This window comes from Macrobrachium nipponense, chromosome 21, assembly GCF_015104395.2.
Source record: "Macrobrachium nipponense isolate FS-2020 chromosome 21, ASM1510439v2, whole genome shotgun sequence".
Taxonomy (NCBI): Eukaryota; Metazoa; Arthropoda; class Malacostraca; order Decapoda; family Palaemonidae; genus Macrobrachium; species Macrobrachium nipponense.
Window position 1 is genome coordinate 16,807,899 of NC_087212.1, and position 26,914 is coordinate 16,834,812.

At 40.1% G+C, this 26,914-nt stretch overlaps 1 protein-coding gene across 5 annotated transcripts in view; it reads left to right on the plus strand.

The window, feature by feature from the left end:
• Window positions 1-2,546: 2,546 nt before the first annotated feature.
• LOC135197812 (uncharacterized) overlaps window positions 2,547-26,914 on the plus strand; it is a 201,516-nt gene continuing 177,148 nt past the window's right edge. For 4 of the 5 annotated variants that reach the window (XM_064224942.1, XM_064224944.1, XM_064224945.1 and 1 more), the window contains exons 1-2: window positions 2,547-2,650; window positions 22,265-22,460. In XM_064224942.1, the coding sequence (XP_064081012.1) occupies window positions 22,276-22,460 (185 nt within the window). In that variant the 5' untranslated portion in view covers window positions 2,547-2,650; window positions 22,265-22,275. The remainder of the gene's footprint in view (window positions 2,651-22,264; window positions 22,461-26,914) is intronic. The other variant, XM_064224946.1, reaches the window with a different exon arrangement.

Below are 26,914 nucleotides of genomic sequence, written 5' to 3' on the forward strand. Positions count from 1 at the left end.
CTATTGTTTGTAGCCTGTAACCTAAGATTATATATCTTGAAAGATTTAAATAATCCTGATTAGGTAGTTACCTAATGTTTCAGTGACAAGTTCCTAGATGGTCTGTGAGCTGGGAGAAGTTTAATCAACATGGAAGGTCTGAGGTGCTTGGGGTGTTAGTAGTAGCCAGCCTCAAAACAGAACAGCCATTCCCATATTTCGGAGGTGTTGGGTGTGACGGGGGCACCACCCGAAACCTCCCAAAAATTGGATTTAATTAACATGAAAGGTACAACTTTCATTTCAATGACGTTAAGTTACACTAAGGTTTTAATTAACATAAATGGTACAAGTACGAAATCACTGAGGATATGTAGATGGTGGTCACCTGAATATAACTCACCAACTTAAGGAAATTGATCCATGGACCCAAAATTTTTAAAAAATATTGAACAAGTTTGGGGAGCGTCCGCTAGTCAGTCAGTTGAGAAAATGGGGAACATTTTGTATGCAGAAGGGATGGCGATGAGGCACTTCAAGCTGCATATGATTAAGTTTCTTCACCAGAGGCACTTATTCGGAAGGCAGCTTTGGAATTGCAAAAACAATTAAATGATGTAAAGAGTGATCCTCTTGTTGATACCACGACACCGGAAAATCTGCGCTCTGAATTCATCTCCACCTGATCTCTTCCTTTCATTCTGCAGTTCCGTTCAGACATCTCTCTCTCTCTCTCTCTCTCTCTCTCTCTCTCTCTCTCTCTCTCTCTCTCTCTCTCTCTCTCTCTCTCTCTCTCTCTCTCTGCCTCACCATAATTGATATTAACGTAACGTAAAATGGTCACTCGTAACTTGTAGATTTCAGATTTGATATTTCTTAGAGTTTATTTAGTATTATTTAGTGTTTTTGTGGAATCTGAACAAACATTGTATGTAACGGCGCCTGTTTTTGTGAGTGTGAAACAAGCTGCAGCAAAGAAAGAAAAATGGTATACCAAGAAGGTAAAGTGTGTTATATTTTTATTAGTTGCAACTAATAACTAATATCTAATGGTTATGATTGTTTGGTAAAAACTAATAACTATTGGTTACGATGGTTTAGAGAACTAATAACTAATAGTTACAGTGGTTTGAGTGAAACTATTTACATTTTTACACATTACAAATTTTTGTGTTTTGTGTTTGTTTCATCTGAAGTTCATTTATCCATTTTCTTATTGAAGTGTGTCTTTTTATTTTATATTCTGTGTGATTAATACTTTTAGCAATTTTGGTATTTTCCATATTTTTCTGTGTTTTCATTTGCATTCACAATTTAATTAACTTAGTTATTTTCATTACTTAATCGTTGCACATTTAATTGAATTTAACACTTGTGAATTAATTGCACTTAGAATTCTTTTCAAGTTTTATTGTTGTTTAGCAACAATAAACGAAGACACTGAAAACAGCAATTTGTAGCCGAATACTTTCGAGGTTTGACTGCTGCAACGTTATATACTACGGTCTTCCTAACTACCTGCTAAGAAAATAGCAAGGAGTACAAAATAGTGCCACCAGATTAATAAAAGGCTTACGTTACCGTGACAGAATAACCCCAGCACTAAATGAGGTACATGGGATCCCTGTAAAAGCAAGAATAGAATGGAAAATACATCTTACGGTCTTCAAAGTATTAAAATGTGGTGAACCAACATGTCTAAGAAACTGCATAAGTTTCTTTAGACCTGAAATGAATATTGTGATCAGACATGCAAGTGAAACACAAAGGCCATTTGAATCTAGAACAAATTGTAAGTCAGGTGAGAGAGCATTTGAACGTTGCGCACCAAGACTATACAATAAAATAGCGCCTGAAGTGAAGATCATACAAGAGGAAGCAAATTAAAAAAAAAAACTAGACTCCCATAATCTGCAAGAGCTACGATACGGATGAGAAAACACTAAAAGACAATCATAAAATATAAGAAGCAACTTAATTAAAAAACGTACAAGGGCCCGCCTAGCTTACAAATTAATATAGCACACCAGATGGATCAAATAGGGAGAAAAGTAACACCGAAAATATTCAGTGATGATGATGATGATGATGATTTCTCATCAATATTTACAATGGTGTATGTTTTATAAATTGTTAATGGTTGCGTTGCAGGGTCCCTTCACTATTTTAAATTTTTCGGTGAGCAACATTTCTCTTGAATGCCACATAGACATTTCTTTCTTGCATCCTGTTAATATAATCTTAATGTAAGTTAATTTTCGAGTCCAAGCATGTCGCATTTTTACTTATATTTCCATTCTATCACGGATACTTTATCTAATACTTCTTACGATTACTATCAGAGCAGTGTACGAAGACTATGAATCTCACATGAATAAAAATGAAGAATAACGTGAGGATTTTCAATATTGCCAGATTTATCAAATGATAATACTTTGGCGAACGATTAATTTACTTATTTTAAAAGACTTATTAGAGTAATAATAATCATGATAATAAAGAGTTATAAATATTAAGACATATTCAATTTGCTTTGAAGTTTAATCCTCCAGGTAGTCCACTGCAAGCATTACTCTAGTTCTCAGGGATTGGTAATGATGCAGTAGTGTTTGTTGTTAGCCGTGAGAAAGAAGTTAACGTATACATTTAAAATACATTTGTTTATATTTCTGTAAGTTTTAATTATATTATCTAAGAGGTTTTGTAGCTTTAGTTTTGAGCAAATTTTCGCTAAGTAATTGACATTTGCTTCATTAATTAGTTAAGTCAAGCGGTGATTTGCACGTGAAACGCGTTAGCATGGCCTGTGAGTAACCAAGGCAGCATCCTTATCTTATCCTGAACCCCCTTAGGTATCCTACACCTAGGTATCCTACAATTTGTTGAACCACGTTGGGAAGTGGGGATTTTGGTTGGGGAAAAACCCCAAAAGTGTTACATGGCTGTATTCTAATTTTCACATGACTGCCAGATTTGTGGGCGTTTAGCCTACTTGATCTAGGGTAAACAACCGAGTGGACTACTAGTAGCTGCGGCCATCTTGCCCGCTCGTTTACCCACCTTCCAGGAAAAATACTTTAACATGTCCTGAGACCGGAGATGGACACCAGTCACGAGTCATTGGTCGTGGAAGCAACACCTCGAGACCTCTACTTTCCTCTCAAAGTAGGGTAAAACACCACGTGGACTGGCCAACTCACCGACTATCACGGCTAGCCACCCTCTGCAAAAGTACTTTTAATGCGTTCTGGCACCGGAGATGGTCATCAGTCACGAATTGTTGTTGGTGAGAGAAGGAGCTGAAGACCTCTACTCTCCTTTCGAAGTACATAGGGTAAAACACCACGGCAGGCCAAACAGGCCACCTACAATCAACGCTTGCCACCCTCTGAAAAAGTACATTATAACGCGTCCTGACACCGGAGATGGGCATCAGTCGCGACTTGTTGTTGGTGAGAAACGGAGCTAAAGACCTCTACTCTCATTTTGAAGTAAGTATTTTCTCCAAAGTTAGAAATTAAGGCCAAATTTTAAGATTTAAACAGAGGGTACTGAAAACGGTCTCAAATGTAGTGCAAATCTCACCAAAACGCGTTCAACATTTTTACTTACAACTCGAGGTATTTAGAAGATTGACGCCATCTTGATGTTTACGGAGTCGCTTGTGTCAATAAACTAACCATTTCCTGTGATAAATCCGCACACCACTTGTGCCCACAGACGCTGGGGCACTTTTATCACAACAAATGGAAAACTTTTCCTCACCGAGTAAACAACTGTTTTGTAGAAGACGACGACGAAGCGTGCACTTCGATAATTTCTAAATAAATAGTAAAACATCAATATTTTACATATTTATGATGATTAATTTGAAAATATTAGTTATTGAAAAAGTAACTCGATTCTGACTCAAATTTAAGTAATTATTTTTTGGAATTCGAACGTTCTTTCAAGTCCTGTATTATGACGTCACGACATCTTGACTTTCGTACCTATTGTAAATAATTGCTTTACTCAACTTTCTTGCAGAACAGTTTACCAGTTATTCATGCAGATTATCAGCTCTTCATGTAATTGGTATAGGGTAGAACATCACAGCAGGCCAAGCAGGCCACCTACCATCAATGCAAGCCACCCTCCGAAAAAGTACATTATAACGCGTCCTGACACCCGAGATGGGCATCAGTCGCGACTTGTTGTTGGTGAGAAACGGAGCTAAAGACCTCTACTCTCCTTTCGAAGTAAGTATTTTCTCCAAAGTTAGAAATTAAGGCCAAATTTTAAGATTTAAACAGAGGGTACTGAAAACGGTCTCAAACGTAGTGCAAATCTCACCAAAACGCGTTCAACATTTTTACTTACAACTCGAGGTATTTAGAAGATTGACGCCATCTCGATGTTTACGGAGTAGCTTGTGTCAATAAACTAACCATTTCCTGTGATAAATCCGCACACCACTTGTACCCACAGACGCTGGAGCACTTTTATCACAACAATCGAAACACGATTTCTCATCAACAACAAGCCAGGCGTAAACAGCTGTTTGGGTAGAAGATGACGAGAAGCGTGCTCTTGGCTAATTTTTAAATAAGTAGTAAAACATCAATATTTTACATATTTATGATGATTAATTTGAAAATATTCGTTATTGAAAAAGTAACTCGACTCTGACTCAAATTTAAGTAATTATTTTTATGAATTAGAACGTTCTTTCAAGTTCTGTATTATGACGTCACGACATCTTGACTTTCGTACCTATTGTAAATAATTGCTATACTCAACTGTCATTGCAGAACAGTTTACCAGTTATTCATGCAGATTGTTATCAGCTATACATGTAATTGTTATAATCGTAATGCGCTTATATATCTTTATTATTTACTTTTTGGATATATGAAGATGTTTTACTGCTGGATTATCGCCGTAGTGTGACGCAATCGTTTTCGGTCCATGGGCCTCTGTCTGTTTTCGCACCATAAGAAATTATGGGGCCGAATTTGCAATGACCAGAAAGTCGTTAAAAGAGGAAAGTTAGCATTGAGGGGCATATGTTTTGACTGAGAAAAAATTTATTCAATAGCTAGCTTGTAAAAAATACTTGGTTATAAAAACTTGATTGACAACTAAGCAGCATGTCTACTATGGGTTTCAGAGACAGTGCAAGCACGTTTTTGGGCAATACCTATTTCTGTAACGAACACTCGTAACAGAACGAGATTTTTCTTTAGTGCATTACCCCCAGTGCCGTAATTTATAAGGGTATCGTGAATCACTAATCGTAAAGAATAACTACACTTGTCCTTGTACTAATAGACCAAAACTCCATTATCCAGAAATGGATAGGAACACACCAGTAAACAGCTCCACCTACCCTCTCCCCCCACCTCCACCGCCACCCCTGTCCTTCTCCTTCCTTCACCTTCCCTTCTCTCTCTCTGAAAGTTGTTGCAGTTTAAACTTATTTTCTATGATTTTTCCATCTATCTATCTAATAATAGTCAGTACATTGGTATAACGATTCACTCGGTTGTTACCTGCCCATTGACCGATATATTTATACACTGATCCACTCAACTCTCTCTCTCTCTCTCTCTCTCTCTCTCTCTCTCTCTCTCTCTCTCTCTCTCTCTCTCTCTCTCTCTGTTTCTTTTATCGTAATTCGAAAAATGAACAAGAAAATATATTTCATACTTGTATAGCATTAATTAAATACTTTCAAGTTTTTAATTCAGTCGTAATGATGAATGTAGGTGCATCTACTAGTGCTCGCAAAATAGTTAAGCAGGACATAGGTATGTAAAATTTAAAAAATGAGAGAGAGGAGAGAGGAGAGGATGAGAGAGGAGGAAAATTTAGAGAGAGAGAGAGAGAGAGATGAGAGGACGAGAGAGAGAGAGAGAGGAGAGAGAGAGAGGACGGAATAGGAAGGGACATTAAAATACCTGGAAATGAAAATCCCTATAATCCAATAATTATAGCCTCAGGGTTTGTCTCGAAAACCATTCAAAGGTCTGTCACACAAGTGTAAAGTTGTTGTTTTGAAAATTTGGCAGACATGTCTCCTCATAGCGTATAGTGTTGCTGATGAATGAGGTTGTGTTGTTTATTGTTAATTATTAACCTCCTATATACCCTACATGTTGGGGGACCCTTTGTGAATGCTGGTTTTGTGTTGGGTAAATATTTTGGAGAGAGGTTGGGAAGGAATCCGTGCGTGCTTTAATTTTCATCACGAAGACATGTTTAAACAATAATAGCCACTTGATTTATGTTTCATTTTTATGACAATTTGTGTGGTTTATGTATGCTCTAATTTTAGTTTAAAAATATTAAAAAAATTTTCATGCACAACAGTTTATATTGCAGGTAATAAATATTATATTAGTTAGTAATAACGAACATGGGTACATCACGTAGGGCAAAGGGATGGGCCCACTTGCCCCTCACCCGGATATGGTCATTTCAGCGAGTGAAAATATGGCTCAGGTTTACTATGTCAACTGAACGACTTAAGGAGGTTACAGATTCTTTAGTAACGAACATTGACCCTCCAAACTGGGTATAAGACTATAAACAAAACGTTGAAATTGGTGAAATTAGGCTATGTATTGGAAGTATATATACATAAATATTAAAGCAATTTTATTCATTATTGCATTACTATGACAACTAGAATTCAAGGAAACAGTTTATAATAATGGAACGGCGTGTGTGAAGCCTCCACTAATGTGGCAACGATGATTTTGCCATTCTTAGCATGCAAACATTAAAGCATGCAAACATTAAAGGTTACATTTATTTCTGGCATACGATTATTTAAGAAATTCAAAATACTAATAAAGACTGAAATCAATGAAAAGTGCTAGCAAAAACAAAAAAGCAAAAAAAAAAAAAACGTAGTCGTTCCTCTATGCACTTTTCCGTATTCGTTCCTCTATGGTTTTCGGCAGCCAGATGTACGAAAACGTTAGAAACATTTGATTTTATCTACGTTAGAAATATCTGTAATTTTTCGGGGTAATTTGGTTGCAAAAAAGGGATAATATACATGAATTAAATCAAAATTTTTAAATAACAATGTAAATTTAAACTAAATAACGAGTAAAGTAAACAGTTTAGGGAATAAAACTTTGCAGTTTCGTCGTCTGTCGTCGTCTGCTGTTTGTAATTGTGTTTATGGCGCGCGCGCTTAGAAACCAGGAACAGCAACGGGTTTAAAGTGCAATGTGGAGTGAACTGAGACCAAAATGTGTATAATAACAATCAAATAAGCACTGTGGAGTTTCAGTTGTGATGGCAGTAAGGATAAAAACCGCCGATTACAAGGTAAGAATGAATTCAGTTCCAACCATAACCCCGGGAATAACAAGTTTCATACTTTCACTAATATAGGCAACAAAATGTTGTTTTATTGTGCTGATTACAACTGCAATCTTGAGTAAGATCAATAAACGTTACATACATACGCTAACATTGTTCAAATGAGTGCTGGGAAGGCTGGGGAAAGATGGTGGCCGTCACTGATGAGAACCGTCCATGAAAAACGTAGCCGCCATATTGGATTTCAAAACTGCCTTGAAAACATATTTTACGAAGAGCTCACATGCTTATTTTAGTTCGTATGGGGCTTTCATATATCACATTATGTTGACGAAACTTCAATCTTTTAAATGGTATGCTTAGAGTTGCAATTGTATTCTTGTTTCACCAATTAAATATCGAGTGAATAAGACCCGTCCACCGTGGTGAGGGTTGGCCTTCCGTGGTGTTTTACCCTACCTACTAAATATTTTCTCCAAAGTTAGAAATTAAGGCCATATTTTAAGATTAAAACAGAGGGTAATGAAAAGGGTGGCCAACGCAGGCCCACAACACTAAAACGCTTTTGAAATTTTTACTTACGATTAAAAAACTTTAGAAGATTGACACCATCTCGATGTTTGCGGAGTCGCTTGTGTCAACAAACTTTGCATTTCCTTTGCTAAATCTGCACACCACTTGTACCCATAGACACTGGGGCACTTTCATCACAACAATCATAAAACGGTCCCTTGCCACAGCGTTTTTAAGGAAACTGTGGTTTTGGTAGAAGACGACGAAGCGTGCACTAAATTATTTAAATATATAGTAAAACATGAATAATTTACATATTTATGATGATTAATTTGAAAATATTCGTTATTGAAAAAGTATAACTCAATTCAAGACTCAAATATAAGTAATTATTTTTATTGTAGTGTCTTACCGAACAATTAGGGTAAAAACCGCATGGTACAGGGGTGGACCATGTACAATCAACGTGAACAACCCCCAAAAAAGTACATTATAACGCGTCCTGACATCGGAGATGGGCATCAGTCGCGACTTGTTGTTGGTGAGAAACGGAGCCAAAGACCTCTACTCCGGTGTCAGGACGCGTTATAATGTACTTTTCTTGGGGTTGTACACATTGATCGTACATGGTCCACCCCTGCACCATGTGGTTTTTTACCCTATACAGCCGTGATTTCCACGAGCGGCAGGAGACTAAATTCAAATTTGGCGCGTAGGCGTCGCCAACACTGGTGGTGATGATGTCATCTCCCTCCACTCGCGGGAGAACCAGGTACAACTGCCCAGGTGAATTCAATTCTTTTCCTGCCAGTGTCCGGTGAACATCGGTGGTCGGTGCGGTTGGATGACTTTGCTTCACTTTTTTTTAGTGGATTTGATCTTCAGAATTGGTGAAGTACTCTTTTTTGGCGTTGTCGTTAATTTGAATATTTAGGCATTGCCATGTTGGATTCTAGTCCGTCGGGAGTTAGGTTTTGCATCTCAGGATGTAAAACTAGATTATCCAAATTAGAGTATGATTCTCACACTAAATGTGTTTAGTGTAGGGGGCAGGTTTGTTCAGCAGATCGAACATGTAATGAGTGTAGTGATTGGACTGAATCTCAATGGAAGTTTTTTATTTCATACTCGGAGAAATTAGCGAAAGACAGAATTAGGAAAGCAGCGCTTAGGGAAAGAAAGCTTAGCACTGCCTCTTCTTGCGATGCATCTGTTCCTTCTGTTTCTCCTCAAATTGTTATGTCTCCTTTAACTACACCTCCTATTCCTCCTACTAACCCCACTTCTCCGGCTTCCTGTGTAGTTACTTCCGACACCATTGCCAGTCTGGAATCGAGGTTCGATCAGAAATTTTCAGTACTAGCGAATACGGTTATGCAACTGGGTAATTCGGTTAAGACTTTTTTGGAGAAAGCGGTTTCAGGTAAGAGTGTAGTTGAGGGTGCGTCTGTCTGTCCTGACACGTCTCCTAGACAAAGGTCACTGTCCAGCTCCCCCGCACCGGGGAGAAGACATACCGGAAGTCCAAGGGAGGCGATCGGGAGTTGCCCACAGACAGGCGCCTCTCTTGTTGAACCTGTTGCGCCTCAACAGGACTCGGGTAAGCGTTGGAAAGGCGTTGCGGTTAGACGCCTTTCGACTGATTTAAGCGATTCGTCTCCGGTCGCGCGGCGCTCTTGGCGAGATTCGTCCGTTTTGCCTCCCTTAAAGAGGCATTCAGGCGCTGATTCTTCGCCTCCTCCAGTCAAGCGGTATAAGGAGCCTGAGAGTAGTGTTGCTCTGCGGCCGTTAGTGGCTCGTTCGTCGCCTCAAGCTGTTCCATTTTCGGCTCTATCTACTAGTAGAGATCGTGGCTTTAGCGCTGTGGGGAAAACTGACGATAGACTTATTCGCCACATCTCAGAACTATTGTCTCCCTCTATTTTGTTCGCCAGTGCCATACCCACAGGCGTGGTTAGTGGATGCTTTACTTCTGGACTGGTCGGACAAGGAACTGTATGGTTTCCCTCTGTTCAGCCTGATAAGGCAAGTGCTGAACAAGTTCCTTGTACACAGCAACTTCTGTCTGATCTTGGTGGCCACCTTCTGGCCATCGATGGAATGGTTCCCCGACCTCGTAGATCTATTGATGGACTTCCCGAAGCTGCTTCCTCAAAAGAAGCAGCTACTCAGACAACCACACTTCCACAGATTCCACAAAAACCTATCTTCTCTGGCCCGCCCTGACAGGATTCAAACTGCCCAGAAACTCCTTAGAAAGAAAGGGTTTTCTAAGGGAGCTTCAGAGGCTATCTCCATTTGTAGGAGAAGATCTAGCAACGTGTATTAGAATAATTGGAGAATCTTCAGAGAGTGGTGTAAGAATTCCAACATCCCCTTCTTGTAAGAACACTGTGATGCAAATAGCCAATTTCTTGCTTCATTTGAGGTCAGTAAGAAACCTGTCTTCCTCTACCATCAAGGACTACAGGGCCATGTTAGCATCAGTGTTCCGTCACAGAGGCTTTGACTTGTCCTCAAACTGAGACATCTCTGATCACATTAGATCATTTGATACTTCTTATCGTAAAGTGTCTTATTGTGCCTTGGAATCTGGATATTGTGTAAAGTGGTTGTGTCGGCCTTGTTTTGAACCTATGCATGAACTTAGTCTGAGGGACTTGACTAGAAAAGCTCTTCCTTGTGTCCTTAGCGACTGCTAAAAGGATTAGCGAGATTCATACACTTGACGAGAAAACAGGCTTTTCAAAAGGGAATGCTATTTGTTCATATTCCCTGGGGTTTCTAGCCAAGAACGATTCGCCCTCTAACCCCTGGCCTTGCTCTTTTTCGATCCTTAGTTTGACAGAGGTCCTGGGTAATGACGATGAGGAAAGAACTTTGTGCCCAGTGAGGTAGTTGAAGTACTATCTTCACAGAACTAAAGACATCTGTGGAGATTTTGGCAGTCTTTGGTGTTCTGTCAAAAACCTCTCCAGACCCTTATCTAATAATGCTCTAGCATTCTTCTTAAGAGACATCATCCGAGAAGCACATTCTTCCATTAAGGAGGACGTTCTCCCAGTTTGCAAGGCTAAAGCTCATGAAAATAGGGCAGTAGTCACTTCTCTGGCTTTTAAGAGAAATTTATCTCTTGGTTCTATTATTAATTCTACCTGTTGGAAATGCAAATCTGTTTTTGCATCGCATTATCTCTGTAACATTGAAACGGTGTATGAAGACTGCAGACCTGGGGCCGTTTCTTGTGGCTGGTGTGGTGTTGGGGAAGTGTAGGAAGCAACCCTTCCTAAAATATTTTTCTCCTTGACACAAGGTGTGAGGTTTTATGGGAAGCTTGAAGGTATGAAGCACTTGGAGTACCCTTAAGTCCTTTGGTAGGGTGTGGTGGATATTTTATAATTTTGGTTGTAGATAACAATCTTTTTGGGTAATACTATGTTGGTACTGAGCCCTGGGCAGGGGCAATTAATTTTGATCGTTTGTTAGCCATCAGAATTGTTCTTCGCTACAAAGATCCCGCTATGTAATAGGCGCTTCATGGCTTTACCACCATGCCGTTACAGGGTAAGATGAGTGGCAACCAGAGCCAGTATTTTCCTGCTACAACTCTCTTATCAAGTAAGGAATCAACAAACATTTTTATTAATGTTGGCAAAGTTTTTTCTATTCTTGGTCTATGTATTTTTATGAATCTGAGGTAGAATTATCCATGCTTCCCACCTTCCCACAATGTGGGAATCAGCTATATAATTACTGGGGAAGTTTTTTAATTAAAAATGCCATTTTTATGATAAGATAAACTTTTAATTATACTTACCCAGTAATTATATAATTAGAGCCCACCCTCCATCCCCTAGCATGGATTTCTGTTGATGAGCATATACAAAGTGAGCTCTTTGCTTCAAAAATGGGTGGGGCACTGTCAGCTAACCAAAACAAATAGAAAATTAGCATGACCCGCGAATTTCGTGATTTTAACTGCCGGTGAATGAAACTCTTAGTTATATATATAATTACTGGGTAATTATAATTAAAATCTTATTTTATCATAAAAATGTCATGTTATAGAATAGTAGTACACCATTCAGGCAGCAATAGAATTTTTTTTTTTTTTTTTTTTTTTTTTTTTTTTGTCAAAGGCGTTACAGGTTGCAGGGCTTTACATGTAAATTTGTCAGCCTTAGAAAATTCTTCTTGTATGTAAGACTGTACGTACTTAAGCCTTAAGGGATTGGCTAAATTTATATTAAGCACACCCCCTAGCTGGGCAAACTTTAGGTTTAGCCAATTTAAGAAAAATGCACATCAATAGAAAGCATAAGAAAAAAAAAATCCCAAATTTATCTGTACCGTGCACGGGAAGTTGAAAGTGAGTGGGGGCTTCATTTGGAATATACATACTTGTAAAATATGCTAATTTTACAAAGTTACATGTGTTCTTTTCTAGTTATTTTATTACGTAAAATTATAATTACAGCTCACACAATATCATAACAGATAAGAACTAAAATCAGTAACAAATTATGAGTACATATGTATATAAATTTATTGTAAAACATTTAAAAGATTTACTGAGATGAAGAGATTCAGTAACTTTTTGTGAGATATACATATTTTTTCTACTACTGTTGCACTTCTTTTTGCAAAATTGCAATTATAGCTGACATACTATCATAATAGATACAGGCAGTCCCCGGTTATCAGGGGGGGTTCCATTCCCGGGGGTGTGGTGAAACTCAGTGATTTATGGTGCTGATTTTATGGTGCTAGACAAGCGCCATAACACCGATAACTGGGGACTGCTTATAACTTAAACCAACAGCAATCCCTGGGTATATTTATGAGCTAATAGGTAAAAAGATCTCATGGGATAGAGAGGAGCAGTACATTCCCCCCATCAAGTCTCAAGGCACACTGATCCCCTTCTGTCTTGTGCTGAGCTACTACAGGTGACATAGGTCATTTATGAATCATTGAAGTGAACATCTTTCCCACTAAATTAATCCAAATCGTCCATCGCTCAAAACCTATTACTATAGGTCATCATATGAGCATACCGGTCCATTAACCCTTAAGGGCCAGGCTGAAAATTCATTATGCAGCACCCCAGGCTGAGGAAAACCAGTGGAAAGAGGAAGACATGAAATGCACATGGTGTAAGAAAATAAATTCTGAACAAATTTTCCTTATCTTCCACGAGAAGTTGAAAAAGACTATTTACAACCCTGTGTGGAGCCTCTTTTACAAGATAATCGTAAATTTTACCAAGTTATACATGTTTCTTTTAATAAATTTTATTTTATTTTGTCATATAATTACAGTTCACACAATATCAAGACAGATAAGAACTAGAATTAGTAACAAATTCTGAGTATGTATATTTATTGTAAAATATTTACATAAATTTACCGAGATTGAAAATGCAGTAAATTTTTTGGATTATAACTTATATCTAATATTTCTTTGCAAAATTACAATTTGTACGGGCTAACTGACATACTATCATAAAAGACAAGAACTATAACCAATAGCAACCCCTGGGTATATTTATGTGCAAATATATAAAAAGGCATCATGTGAGACAGAGAGACAGAGACAGAGAGGGGCAGTATATGCTTCCTTGAAGTCAAGATCACAACTAACTCATGAGCTGCCTGCTTCATTAATTTGTTCATGAAACTTACCTGACAGATATATATATAGCTGTATTTTCTGAAGTCCGACAGAATTTAAAAATTCGCGGCACACGCAGTGGGCGGCCAGGTGGTAGTACCCATTCCCGCCGCTGCTGGGAGGCGGGATATCAGGAAACTATTCCCATTTCTATTCATATTTTTTTCTGTCGCCGGTCGGTAAACAACTGTTTACAGACCTCCGCCTAGGATTTTGAAAAACTTCATTAGCCACTTAAGTATCCTAATTATTCTTTCGATTATTAACTTGGATTTGTGGCTAGGCATACGCTATCGTAAAATTTTTTTTTTTTTTTTTCATTGCATTTGATGTCTGAAGCTAGTTAGCCTAGTTTCAGACTTTGTTGTCTGCACGGTAAGGTGAGGCTACCGGAACTTTCGGTAGACACTCGCTTAGTATATATGACGTTTACATGTTTTCTTTGCATAAGGTAATTAGTGTAATGTATGACTGATTACGGAAGAAGGAGGATTCATTTACGCATTTTAGAGCGTGTTAGAATCAGGAGTTTTCCTCCACAGTAAACAGAAGTTAGAAATAATGAACCTTCTAACCTCCTGTAGATTTTATTTTGCCTAACCCTGTGGTATGGCTTACGGGCCTAGAAGAAGTGTCTGCTAGAGGATTACATCAAGTAATCTTAGACTAAAGTGCTCGCTCTCCAATCAGTGTTGTGAAGTGTAGTGCCCCTTATGTTGTGGAGGGGGCGTCAGATCGGCCCCATAATGCCTCTAGGCCTGGACCTCTGTCGGACTCCCATGACTCAGGGAGAGGGCATGTCGAAAGCCGCAAGAGGGTTCAGGGGGCTCCCCACCGATCTGGCGTCCCTTCGGCAGAACCTGTTGACGCTTCCCAGGCTGCTAAAGATCGTGCACGTGCACGAATCTTGAAGGATTGCTTCTCGTCCTCCGAGGCGTCCTCCCCACACAGGGGTTGGAGTTCTCGGAAGGACTCGCGCCCCCTAAAGAAGCTTTAGAGAAGAGGACGCTTCACGTCCTCTCTCTCGTCACGAGAGGACGAAAGAGTAAAGAGACCACATTTTCCCTTTTAGAAGAATGCACTGGCTCTTTTCCTAAGGGACATTTAAGGAGGCTCATTCATCTTGCCAGAAGAGTGATTTGAGCCTCCTGCGTGTGACCGCTCATGTTATACATCCAGTTTATACATTTTATTAAGGAGGCTCATTCCATCTTGCCAGAAGAGTGGATTTGAGCCTCCTGCGAGTGAACGCTCATGTAATAGACAATCATTTATCACTGATTGATTAAGGAGGTGCTCATTCATCTTGCCAGAAGAGTGATTTGAGCCTCCTGCGAGTTGAACTCTCATTTGTATATGAACGCTCATGTATATATCACTTATACATTATTAAGGAGGTCATTCATCTTGCCAGAAGAGTGATTTTCTTTTTGAGCCTCCTGGCGACCGTGAACGCTCAATGAAGTAGAGCTGTTTCAACCTCGCTAGCATTCCAAAAGAATTTGGTAATCAAGGACATTCTTGATTCCACCTTTTGGAGGAGCAACTCAGTATTCGTCTCCTCTCCTCATGGCGCTCCGTATACGTTATGTAACGTTCGCTTTACTTCGAAAAAGCAAGCTGATAAGTTTGACGGCCGGCAAGCTGCTTTGCACAGTCAAACAACTTATGTCTCTGGTCGGCATAAGAAGGGCAATTTAGACGTGAGGAAGCTTTTGGAGGTGCTCGACGTCCTATAAGTAGAGACATTCTCCAGGACGCTCGGCAAGCACCTTGCGGAAGACGAAAGCCATACGTCTTCCTTTAGTGTTCACACTCTTCAGGACATCGTGCGGCTCTTCCAATGGAGACTCGCATGAGGACGTCCCTTAAAAATATTCATGTCATACGCAAAACGCGGTTCGTCATAACATTGAGATGTTGGCAAGGTCGCTCGCCAGGACGCCTCTTGGCGGGCCTTGCATGCACCAAGGCGCTCAACGAGTTCCTCTCTGAAACGTCGTTCAGAAGACTTGGTGTTCTCTGCTCAGACACTAAGCTCGTAGCTAAGCAGTTTACGTTTTGAGGACGCTCAGCAGGACGCTTTCCAGGACGCTAAGCAGGACGCTTTTGAGGACGCTCAGCAGGACGCTTTCCAGCACGCTTTTGAGGACGCTCAGCAGGACGCTTTTGTGGACATTCGCCAGGACGCTTCGGTGGAAGCTCGCAGGGACGCTTTGCAGAGAGAAAAGACTTGTTGAAGGCGTCTTATTTGCTGTTGAGGACATTTCTTTACAGAAATTTTTAAAAAGGATTCGGAGTTAGCGGAGAGACATACCCGAATTTTTTCTTCGATCCCTCTTTCCTCTTCACGATTTCTTTGAGAATCGGGAAGATTATATACTCGGATTCCTGGGTGACTTTCGGTCATGTTAAAGGGTTTTCCCCTCCCCCTATTAGCAAAGTGCTAATAGTTTTGTCAAGTCAGGACGTTTTCCCCATTGTCATTTAAGTGGGGGACCCCTCATAAATGGGGTAGTTCTCATTGACATAGATTTTAACGTTTTTATCGTTTAAGCGGATAAACTCATTAACAAATTTCGGAAGAGCTCTCATTCATTTTCAGAGGCTCATCCGGGGTTAAGAGAAAGACTTGTAGACTTTCCAGGAAGTCTTTTGTCCAATATCATAAGAACATTGAACGGTCTTTTTCGATCCTCGGTTCTCTCTTGATGATCTCTATTCGAATATTACTCCCTTTTCTTGGAAAAGAGTCTTGGCAAAGAGTCAAGGAGTTCTTTTAAAATCTCGTTTATTAGAACGTGGGACATCGTTTTCCTTTCTTTCTCTCTTCCTAACGTCGAGGAAAGATGTAGTAGAGAATTCGATGTTCAAATTACTACAATACTTACGTAGTTTATCTTTGCGTCATTTTGCTAACGCATGGGTCAAGTCATATACGCATATCGTATTTACCTCTGCGTATAGAAGCCGAAAGAACTGTTGTTCTAATGTATTTATTTGACACTCCCTTCAACCTTCCAAGAGTTTTCGGAGTAAGAACAACTCTTCAGGTATTGTTACGACAACACCAACTCAGCTTCTGTATTTAGCGAATTCTGTTTCGTTTAAATAGGCCTGCTTGAGAGTTTCCTTTTGCTCGATAATATCATACCTATTCCTTCGTAAAGGGAGTAGCTGGCAACTCAGGCAGATAGTATTCTGTTCACCATTGAAGCTTTCCTTCGAGGAAGACTTCTCCTTCACTCTTTTTGATAGAGATCGAAGGTGGTCGATCTCCAATCCTTATTTTGTTTTCTTGAAGGAAAGAATTTAGGATGGAGATCGTTGTTCAGAATACTATAAATATACTACGTATATTAACCTCGCGACATGATTCTACTAAGCAGTTGAATTGTCCGAGGGGTAGGCGCATTTCCTAGTTATTCTACGGATTGCGACTTAGACGAGAAGTATTCTAATTGAACTGCAACACCAACTCAGCTTCTGTACAGTGGTACCTCGTTTGTCGAACGTTTCATATGTCGAACTTTCCGTTTATCGAACAAAATTTTCGAGAAAATTTTTTATCGTTTGCCGAACAAATGCTCGTACTTCGAACAGATTGATGATCTAGTTTATACTTGTATTCGACGGCCTACTGGGTCTTACAAGTTAAACTGTATTAATTTATTTTTTCATTTACAATATATAGTTTAATGATAACAATATTCGACAAAATACATTAAAGTATAAAGCATTTAATATAAAATTTAGCTTTCAATATAACATTTAGCATAAAAGATGTATAAAATCGTACGTAACCGCGGTGACGTCACGCCCAGCTGACTTGAGACTGAACGAGGGAGCGTTGATATGTTGAGGAGAGGAGAGAGTGTTAAAATATTACTGTATGTATTAAAAGCAATAACAATTCAAATAAAAAGGAAATTTCTCAATAAATTTAATGCCGAGTGAGACGGTCTAGTTGAACAATATTAACAAAATAGTAAAAGAAAGAACAAAGCTTTTCACAGTAAAATTTAGCACAAATGATTAACAAAATCATTCGTCATTGCGATGATACACAGCTAACTTAATGTAGAGGGAGGTAGCGTTTATAATTTTTAGGAATAATGAATGAATGATTTTAAGTTATCGTGCGTCGTGGTATTGTTGAGGAGAGAAGAAGAGGCAGTAAAATCTTTACAATAATATGTACGTAAAAGCAGTACCAATTTACATAAAAAATTATATTTCACATTAAATTTAACAATGATAAAACATGAAAACAAATGCAACACGGTAAAAAAAAAAAGCTTGCTCTAGTCAGTGTTCGGTGCGTTGAGAGAGAGAGAGAGAAGAGAGAGAGAGAAGAGAGAGAGAGAGAGAGAGAGAGGAGAGAGAGAGAGAGAATTATTAGCTGATCTGGGATGATTATTCCTTCATTTCTTTCACTTACACTCGATCTGCCCAAATCACTTTTATTTTTTTACGGTGAAATACCAATCTAGTGATAATTGCTTTTTACGACTGTAAAAGTAGCTCAGCTCTGTGATAAACAAACTGGCGCCGCTTTCAGCTTCTGCATGCCTTCGATTGTTTGTTTAAACGGCTTCCTTGTGAAGTTATTTTATTTCTCTTTCCTTTTCTTGCATTCTTGACTTAATACTTAGTTGTTTGTAAAATCCTCATGTTTGTTTTAAAAGTCTGCCGTTTGCCAACAGTAAGTTGATGTATTGTGGCATAATTAATCTATTTCGTGCACTTAAGAATCAAGTGTAAACACGTTGATTACTCTCTCTCTCTCTCTCTCTCTCTCTCTCTCTCTCTCTCTCTCTCTCTCTCTCTCTCTCTCTCTCTCTCTCTCTCTCAGACACAATCGGGCACACACACTATCAATTCCTTTAATATTATTATCTTTGTACCTAATATGAATAAACTGTATTTTGTTATCAACCTTTACATACTGCAATCAATTCGGTTTGCTCAAGAGGGTTCCCGTCTCTCCTCCAGCCCGCCGGCACCATTTTTACCAAACAGTTCGTAAATCGTACTACAGGGAAAAAATAAAATTTAGAAAATTTTAATTCATATAACGTACTGTTTCATTACTTTACACTCTTGATTTAAGATTTGAACACATTAATAATAGAAAAAATGTGAAAAGGGGGACTTTTTGGGATGGCTGGAACGAATTATCCAGATTCCCTTTATTTCTTATGGGGATATTTGTTTCATATTTCGAACAAATCGTACTTCGAACAGCCTTCTGGAACGGATTAAGTTCGAAATACGAGGTACTACTGTATTTAGCGAATTTGGTTTCGTTTAAATATGCCTGCTTGAGAGTTTCCTTTTGCTCGATAATTTCATACCTATCCCTTCGTAAAAGGAGTAGCTGGCAACTCAGGCACATAGTGCGAGACGATGATCAAGGCTGCTGTTACTGTGATCTACGCAGTACCGGCTAGCTCGGTGTCATGCGCGGTTGGTTACGTCTCTCTCCCTTGCGGGAATGGCTGAATAAACCGTCTCTCTGCCCTACAATCATGGATTTTAGCCTCGGGTTGAGGAAATTTCTAGTAATCTTGAATGATCATACCTGCCGTTTACTTAGAAAATTTCAACAAGATATCTCTTATACTTGTTAGGTGCGGGTTTACCGCACGGTAACATTCTGTACGAATCTACCGCGGCATAGCACTATAATAATGCTCTCCTGCTTATGCAAAGCGCAGCCTTATTTAGGGAAGGAAGCAGGCTGAGTCAGGGAATGGATGAGTTTGCTGGGGACCATTTCCTCGCTGGAGAAGCTTGTTTTCCCTGAATAAACAGCAATTCAGACCTCTACAAATTTTCCTCACGAAGAAATTGGAATAACATCAAAGATCTAGTAATTCTTATTTTCTCTCAACGGCTTGAGGATCACCTCGGGTGATAGCGAGAGGGTGCCAGACATCCGAACAGAGAACAGATGTTCTGGCACATTGTCTGAAAGAATTGGAAGCCAAATTGGTCGGCTCTCCAGTTCCTCGAAGGGTGAGTTTGGATCGAGTGGCCCAAATCATCTCGGATAATTTCTCAGCTCTCTCATAGCTCGAGAAGAGAGAATTGGTTATGGGCTTGGGCACGGAACGTAACGATCCTCAAGAGGTTCGTTAAACTAGTGCACGTCCGTGCGGGTCTTCTCGAATTCATGATACTAGAGGATTAGCTTTAGTCGCCACATGTTGGCCTCTAAGAGGTTGGATTCACAGAGGTCAGGTAATTCAGAGAATTGTCCAAAGACCCTTCCCGGAGAAGGAATCGGTGTAATCTACATCGTCACTTAGTGAAGTATCTAATATCTCTCCTCTCTGAGTCTGAAGGCGTTCAGACTATCGAGAAGCGATAAGATCTTCAAGATTAATGGCAGTCTCGTGGCCAAGGCAAAGCAGTGCTGCCTATTTTCAGTTTTCAATCGGAGGGGGCCGTTTCTGGAAATAGTGAAGGGAAATGACTGTTCCTTCACCTCGACCTCTGTGAATTTCGTTATGGTTCTATCTTTCCGTATGAAGTATGAGATAAGATAGAAGTCCTAACTATTGTAGAATATGCAAATATGTTGTTGACGGCCTCTAGGCTCAGAGATTCGGTTCTGTCAAACAACAAAGCTTCACGATCTTGAGGTCTGTGGAGATCTTGAAATTCTCTGGATCAAAGGTTCCGGCATGGAACTTAGACGTAGTCTGAGTTTCTGATGCCAAAAGCATTTCGAACCTATCCTTTCTGCGAACTTAATACACGTGACCAGAAAGGCTAATTTTCTAACCGCTCTAGCCACGGCAAGGAGGGTTAGTGAGGTTTTAGCCATCATCAGAGGTTTTGGCTTTAAAGGACATAATGCGGTCTGTCCTCTAAGCCTTCCGTTCTTGATAAGAACGAAAACCTGTCTGACCCTTGACCCGAAGGCTTGGAGACCAAGGGTATGGCACAAATTATTGGGCAAGGGCATTAGAGAGTCCTGTGCCCTGTAGGGTCTCTCAAGTTTTATCTTGATAAAACTATAGAAAGTCAAGGTCAACGGACAATCTGCGGTGTTCTGTAAAAAGACCAGACTGGTTCATGTCCAAGAACACCCTGGCATTATAGCCAAGGAGTTCTTTTAAGAGGTCTCATTCATTATGTTTGCATAAAGATTTGAGATTTTTTTCTTAATATGAATGCTCAAGAGGTGAGGGCGCGGCCTCGGAAGCATTTCAACAGAGCATGACACTCGGTAACATCCTGAGTGCCACGCTTTAGCGAAGCAACTCTGTGTTCGCTTCACACTCCCGACGGGATGTGAAGATGACATTTCAGATCCGTAGTCGCTAGGACCATACATATCCGTAGATATATTATTGGGTGCAGGAAGCAACACGAATCCTATCCTATAGAAAAGGGATAGGTGTGCTTTTAACTTTGAAGGGTTGGTCGCTTGAGGCGCGTTCCTTTTCTTTAGCCTAGAAGTTATGGAACTAACTTTGATAGGTTAGGTCAGGTGGTGGTTTTAGCTTCGGTGCCCTCAGAAGTATGGTCATATGGTCTAGTCACATTGTGGTCACGCCCCCGTTGACAGATCATCTAGAGCGCACCAGCATTACAGGTCTCTACCTCGCTGGCAACTCTAGTAACGCAGAAGCAGACTTTGGTGACAGTAATCACGAAGTCGGCTATGCTAACAGGTCAGGAACCAAGATGTATATCATCTACTTAATTTAGTTTCCCAAAAATCCTATTCTGTCTCTTCCCACCATCCGAAGGTGGGATTCAGCTATATATATATCTGTCAGGTAAGTTTCATGAACAAAATGTTATTGTTATAATACAATTAAGTTTGTTCATACTTACCTGGCAGATATATATAATTAAAGTGCCCACCCACCTCCCCTCAGGAGACAGTGGCACTGATAAAATATGAATAGAAAATGGGAATAGTTCCTGATATCCGCCTCCCAGCGGCGGGAATGGGTACTACCACCTGGCCGCCCACTGCGTGTGCCACGAATTTTTAAATTCTGTCGGACTTCAGAAAATACAGCTATATATATATCTGCCAGGTAAGTATGAACAAACTTAATTGTATTATAACAATAACATTTTTAGCTAGTCTGAAAGTTGCCATTAGTGAATTTATGGGTTATAGAAGTAATGGAACCTCTTTCCTGCCCGATTCCTCCATAATATTGATGCTCACCATGAGGGAATCCATCCACCGTCCAAAACCTGTTATTGCCACTTATATGAGGGTATCTGTCCAATAAGGGTTAAGGGTAAATCAAGCAAGAGAGTAGATAGGTATTATATGAGAGGAATTGTTCACTTATGGAGCTGTGCAGTCCCAAATTTTCATTCTTATTTATGTAATTTTAGCAACTTTTTAAGTAGAAAACCTTGTTTGGTATATAATTCACAAATTATTTTAGTTAAACTAAGTGGTTGCAGTCACCCCCCGTTATTTGTCTTTTGTAACAAGTGAAAATTTTATTGTCAGTGGCCTTGTTTGCAGATGACAGTGACAGAGGCTGTAGAACACCTGTTTTCATAATGTTAAATATTGGAATTTTCTTGAAATTCTGATCTCTCATGGGTATTATTTGGTCCATTCACAGTTATGTCAGTATTAAATTATCAACAAATAATGTATTAATATACTACTGCTCTTAATTTGATATTTTAATTGGTAATTTTTATGCAAATCAGTACTGTTTGATTTAGTGTGGTGAATGTGTGAGTCATTGCAGAAAACCTGTTTTTTTTTTTTTTCTAACTTCAGATATAACAGAGATGCAGGGAGGTATGCAAAATGAGGCGATTATTTGTCGTCTCTTTTTGCGGAACAGATGCAGTCGAGGTGACGCATGCCCATTTTATCACCCTGAATATAATCTCAATCCAGAGAGCCCTTCAGTGGCATGGCTGAATTTCTGTCAAGATTTCAAAAGGGGTCAGTGTTTTCGTCAGGACTGTAAGTGAGTACAGGGATTTTGAATTATGTTTTTTGTACCACTCTTAGTATTAACTGTACATATTAGACTGTGAGAGTCAAAATATTTTATGGGTTTTTTTTCCTAATTTTACCATTCTTATGCATTACTGCTGTTGTTTTGATGTTAAACACTGTAAAGTGAATCAGAGGAAAATGTCCAAGTTTTGATTCTACGGTTTTCAAGTGCTTGACTTGTTTTTGACCAAAAGGAATAGGAAGCTTCCTGTGTTTTTCCGTCCTGTGCCATATCCATGGACACAGCAGATGCCTTCCAGTACTCCTGGGATTATCTGGACATTTAGGCCTTTATTTCTTTCATCTTAACTTTGTAGGGTGATCGTCATTGTGCTTATCATCCCCTAGTCTCAGGATGATCCTCGTGGCCCCTTGTTGGCCTTAAGCTGAGTGGTACTCAGATCTGCTGGCTCTCCTGTTGAAGGCACTGAGAGATCACTTCATGGCTGGCTCTCCTGTGTCATCCACATGATCAGAGGTATCACTAGGCAGTGCACTCCCTTCAGCTACATGTGTGTTGGTTGTCCACTGTATACTGTGAGAGAGAGGCTTTTCATGCATGGCTGTGAGGGAGATGTTTTGGTACTTGTGTCATTCCCCAGCAAATGTGTACCAAGGAAAGAGAGCCATCTCTGGTCTCAGCAGTGAAAGCCTATCACTCAGCTGTGTCTCAGATATTCAAACTGAAGGGGCTGAATCTTTCCACTTTAGTAGAGTTATCTTTGCTAATAAGAAATTACAGTCTTAGTCCTCCTCAGGAGCTGTAGCCTTCTGAGTGGAATGTATCTCGTGTTCTCTATAGGTTAACCATGACACCCTTTGAGCCCCTGTTATGATTATTGGATAGAGATGTATCTCTTAAGACTTTTTTTTTTTTTTTTCTTAGAGATGGCCTTGGCAAAAAGAGAGGTGGAGTTCTATGGCCTTTCTCATTGGAGTGATGGGGGATCTCTAGTTCTTTTTTGTCCCTGAGTTTGTGTTGAAAACTTGGAGCCCATCAGCCCTTGACAAGAGAGGTGTTAGTTTCTCAATTCCCATCCTCCAATACTTTGCTGGTGGTGGGTGACCCAGATGAGATGCTCTTTTGTGCTTTCTCAAGTGTGGGTGCCTTTTTGTTTTTGCAGGCAAAAGCAAGGAAAAGGTGTCAAGGATTAAGTTTAGGATATGAATGTGGAGTGATGGACTTACCTTCCATTTTTCCTCTTTGGGAGCAGCATCTAGGGTGAAGTACCTGCTAGAGTTGGATAGGATATAGATAACTGCATTTTGAGCATCCATTCTAGTAGTCTCTTAAAATGTGTCTCCCCACCTTCCTGAAGCCTTTGCATGGTATTACCCAGAATTAGCTGCTGGCTAGCTTAACTTTCTGTAAGGGAGACATCCTTGTTCTCCAGATGTTTTCCTTAACTTGATTGCCCTCACTCACGCCCTGAGTCCCACAGTTCTGGCAACCCGTTTGCCAGACTGAACAGAGTATAGGAGTCATGAGACCCCCTCATGCATGAGCAATCAGGATTCAACTTCATTCAATCTGAGATGACCTTCCACCTGAGGAATAAGTCTCCTAAATAAAAGACGGTTAGCCTTTCCCTAGGAACATGAATTTTTAAAATTAAGTTGTATTTATTTTTTTAGGTGTACTACAAACCTGAGCCTTTTGTAACTTCAACCCACCTCAACTACCCCTGTTTGTCATTGTGGTCAAAGGTAACAAGTAAATGTTAATGTAAGGCAAGTGAATAGTATTACCCCACTCACCCCCTTAAACACCAGTTAATGACCTTGTTACCAAATTTAAATGACTGCTCCAGCTCACACTGAGGATACTCCTATATAAAAGGCTATGGTTTGTATACCTGAAAAAAAAAATCCAAGTACCTTTTTTAAAAATTTATTTTTCTTTCAGTAGGTTGTTGTTTATTGTAGGTGAATTTTTTTTTCGTACCAGTTAGGGAATTTACCATCTCTTTGGAACTATCAATTTTGTACATGGAACTTACCCAGCAGATATATACTTAGCTATAGACTCCGTCGTCCCCGACAGAAATTCAAATTTCGCGGCACACGCTGCAGGTAGGTCAGGTGATCTACCGCCCCTGCCGCTGGGTGGCAGGAATAGGAACGATTACCGTTCTAGAACCAGATTTTCTCTGTCGCGGTAGTGTCAACATACGTTGTTGCTACCTCCTGATTTGATTTTCGTTTTTTCATCGCCATCGACCTTCTGGGCTGTCTATTGCAGGGAAGTACTGGGTCTTTGGTTTGGCATACGCTTTTATTAACTTTTGAATGAATTTGGCTTCGAAATTTCGAAGAATATATTACGTGAAACTACCGAATTTTTCGGTAGACACTCATATATTTTGCAATAAGGGAAATATTGATATTTTTTTTTCACTAATACGTGTATAAGTGTTAGAACTTGATGAAGGAAATATAAGATCTAACTTCCTACTTTAGGAAGTCAGAAAGCATATAACTAGATACGCTTCCTTTAGAAGCTTTAAGAGCTCTCGTACTAACGAGCAGTTAGAGTATTGACAATTCTAGTAGTTGTTGCATCCTCATCACCTTCTTACTCCACAGAATCTACAAATTCATATGTGCAAATTTGAAGATAAATGGATGGAGCTCAAAAGGCGAGCTCTTAAAAGGTAAGAAGTGAATATAGTGTTCCCAGTGCAGTGGAGGGTGCGTCTGATCGGCTCCGTAGCGCTTCCAGGCCTAGACCTCTTCCAAACTCCCAGACCCAGTGGAGGAGGAAAGTCGACAGCCGCAGGAAGGTTAGGGAGAACCCCCACCGGTCAGGCGTCCCCTCGGCAGGTTCTGTAGAATGTCCCAGACTGCCAAGGATAGCCATTGATAAGGCATCCTTAAAAAAGTGCGTCTCTTCATCGTACATCTGAAAAGACGAAGAATGTATGTTTGGAGTTTCGATGATCTAGCGCGTTCTCTGAAAACTAAGAGAACACTGAGCAAGAGCCAGCCGCTGCCAGGAAGCCGCGTTCCAGCAAGCTAGCGTGAGCTACGTTCCAATAGCCAGCAGCGAGGCGCGTTCCAGCTAACAGACTAGCGCGAGCCGCGTTCCTACAACCAAACGCGAGCCGCGTTTTAGAAAATTTTTCTTGGCGCAAGGCGCCTTCAAAGAGACGAAGCGCCAGCCTGGCGCAAATTGCGCCAGAAAAACAGACGGCTAGAGCAAGGAGCCTTATAGTAGAGTGGCAATCAGAACGATCCTTCCATTGAACGTTTCCGGGCAAGAGGCTCTTTCTATTCTAAAAGGGGTCTAGTAGGCGCTCGGAACTATCAGGGCGCACGGGACCTTCCACGCAAGCGGAACGTTCCAGGAGCGAGTCTCCTTTCTAGCGTGCGGAACATTCCAGGCGCGCGGAACATTCCAGGCGCTAGGTGCAAGGAGCCAGGCGCCAGAATATTCCTAATCTTCTTATGAGAGAGAGGTTAGTCGCGAGGCTCCTCTTTGAGTTTTCAACTTGAGCAACTTTCCCCTGGCAAAGGTGCAAGATGTCGCACAGGCGGCCGTCGCTTTTGCCAGAAGGATTCTGATACTAAGAGAAGCCATTTTTTCATTATTCAGAGGACTCTCTCCTTCATTCATGCTCTTCCCTCGTTATGAAGAGGCAAGAGCTTTGGGAGTTTTCTTATAAGAATCTCATCGACGTTTGGGTATGATGGCGGATAGGAAATATCTACTTCCTTCCGTAAACCCTACAGATGAACAGGAATTCTGTCTCTTCCACGATTTATGAGGAAATCACGAAGATTTAAAGAGTTCCTGGATTAACTTCCTTCCTTAAGGAGATATATATACTCTTTCTATCGTTCTATTAACGAAAAGAACGAAGATAGTAAAAATTTTTCCTTTCTCTATCTGCCTCGGTAGGGAAAGAAGGTAGTAGAGTATCTGCTGTATGAGAATACGATACGGCAAATCATAAGCACATACCGTAGTTACTTCTTTGCTGAGCAACTCAATTACCAGTATCCTTCCAGAAATTTCCTAGGAAGGACTACGCTTAAAGGGATTGTTAAGACAACACCTACTTAGCTTCTAGATTTATCGAAGTCTTGTTTCGCTTAGATATGCATTATAAGAACTTCCTGAAGTTCGATAATAATTTTATAAGATTCCTTTATTAAATGGAGTAGCTGGCAACTCTGGAAGAGTAAGGCCAGTCGGCTAACGAGACTGCTATCGCGAGTTAGACACCAACGCAGTATCATGTAGGTGTCGGTCATGAGTGGTCGGTTACATGTCTCTCTCCTGCGGGATGGAATGACTAACCGTGTCTCTCCCCTACAATCGTGGTTTTAGCCTCGGATTGAGGGGATAGTTAAGCAAACATAAATAAAATATTGTCTGCCTTTTGCTAAGAAGCTTTCAATAAGAAAGATATTACATTT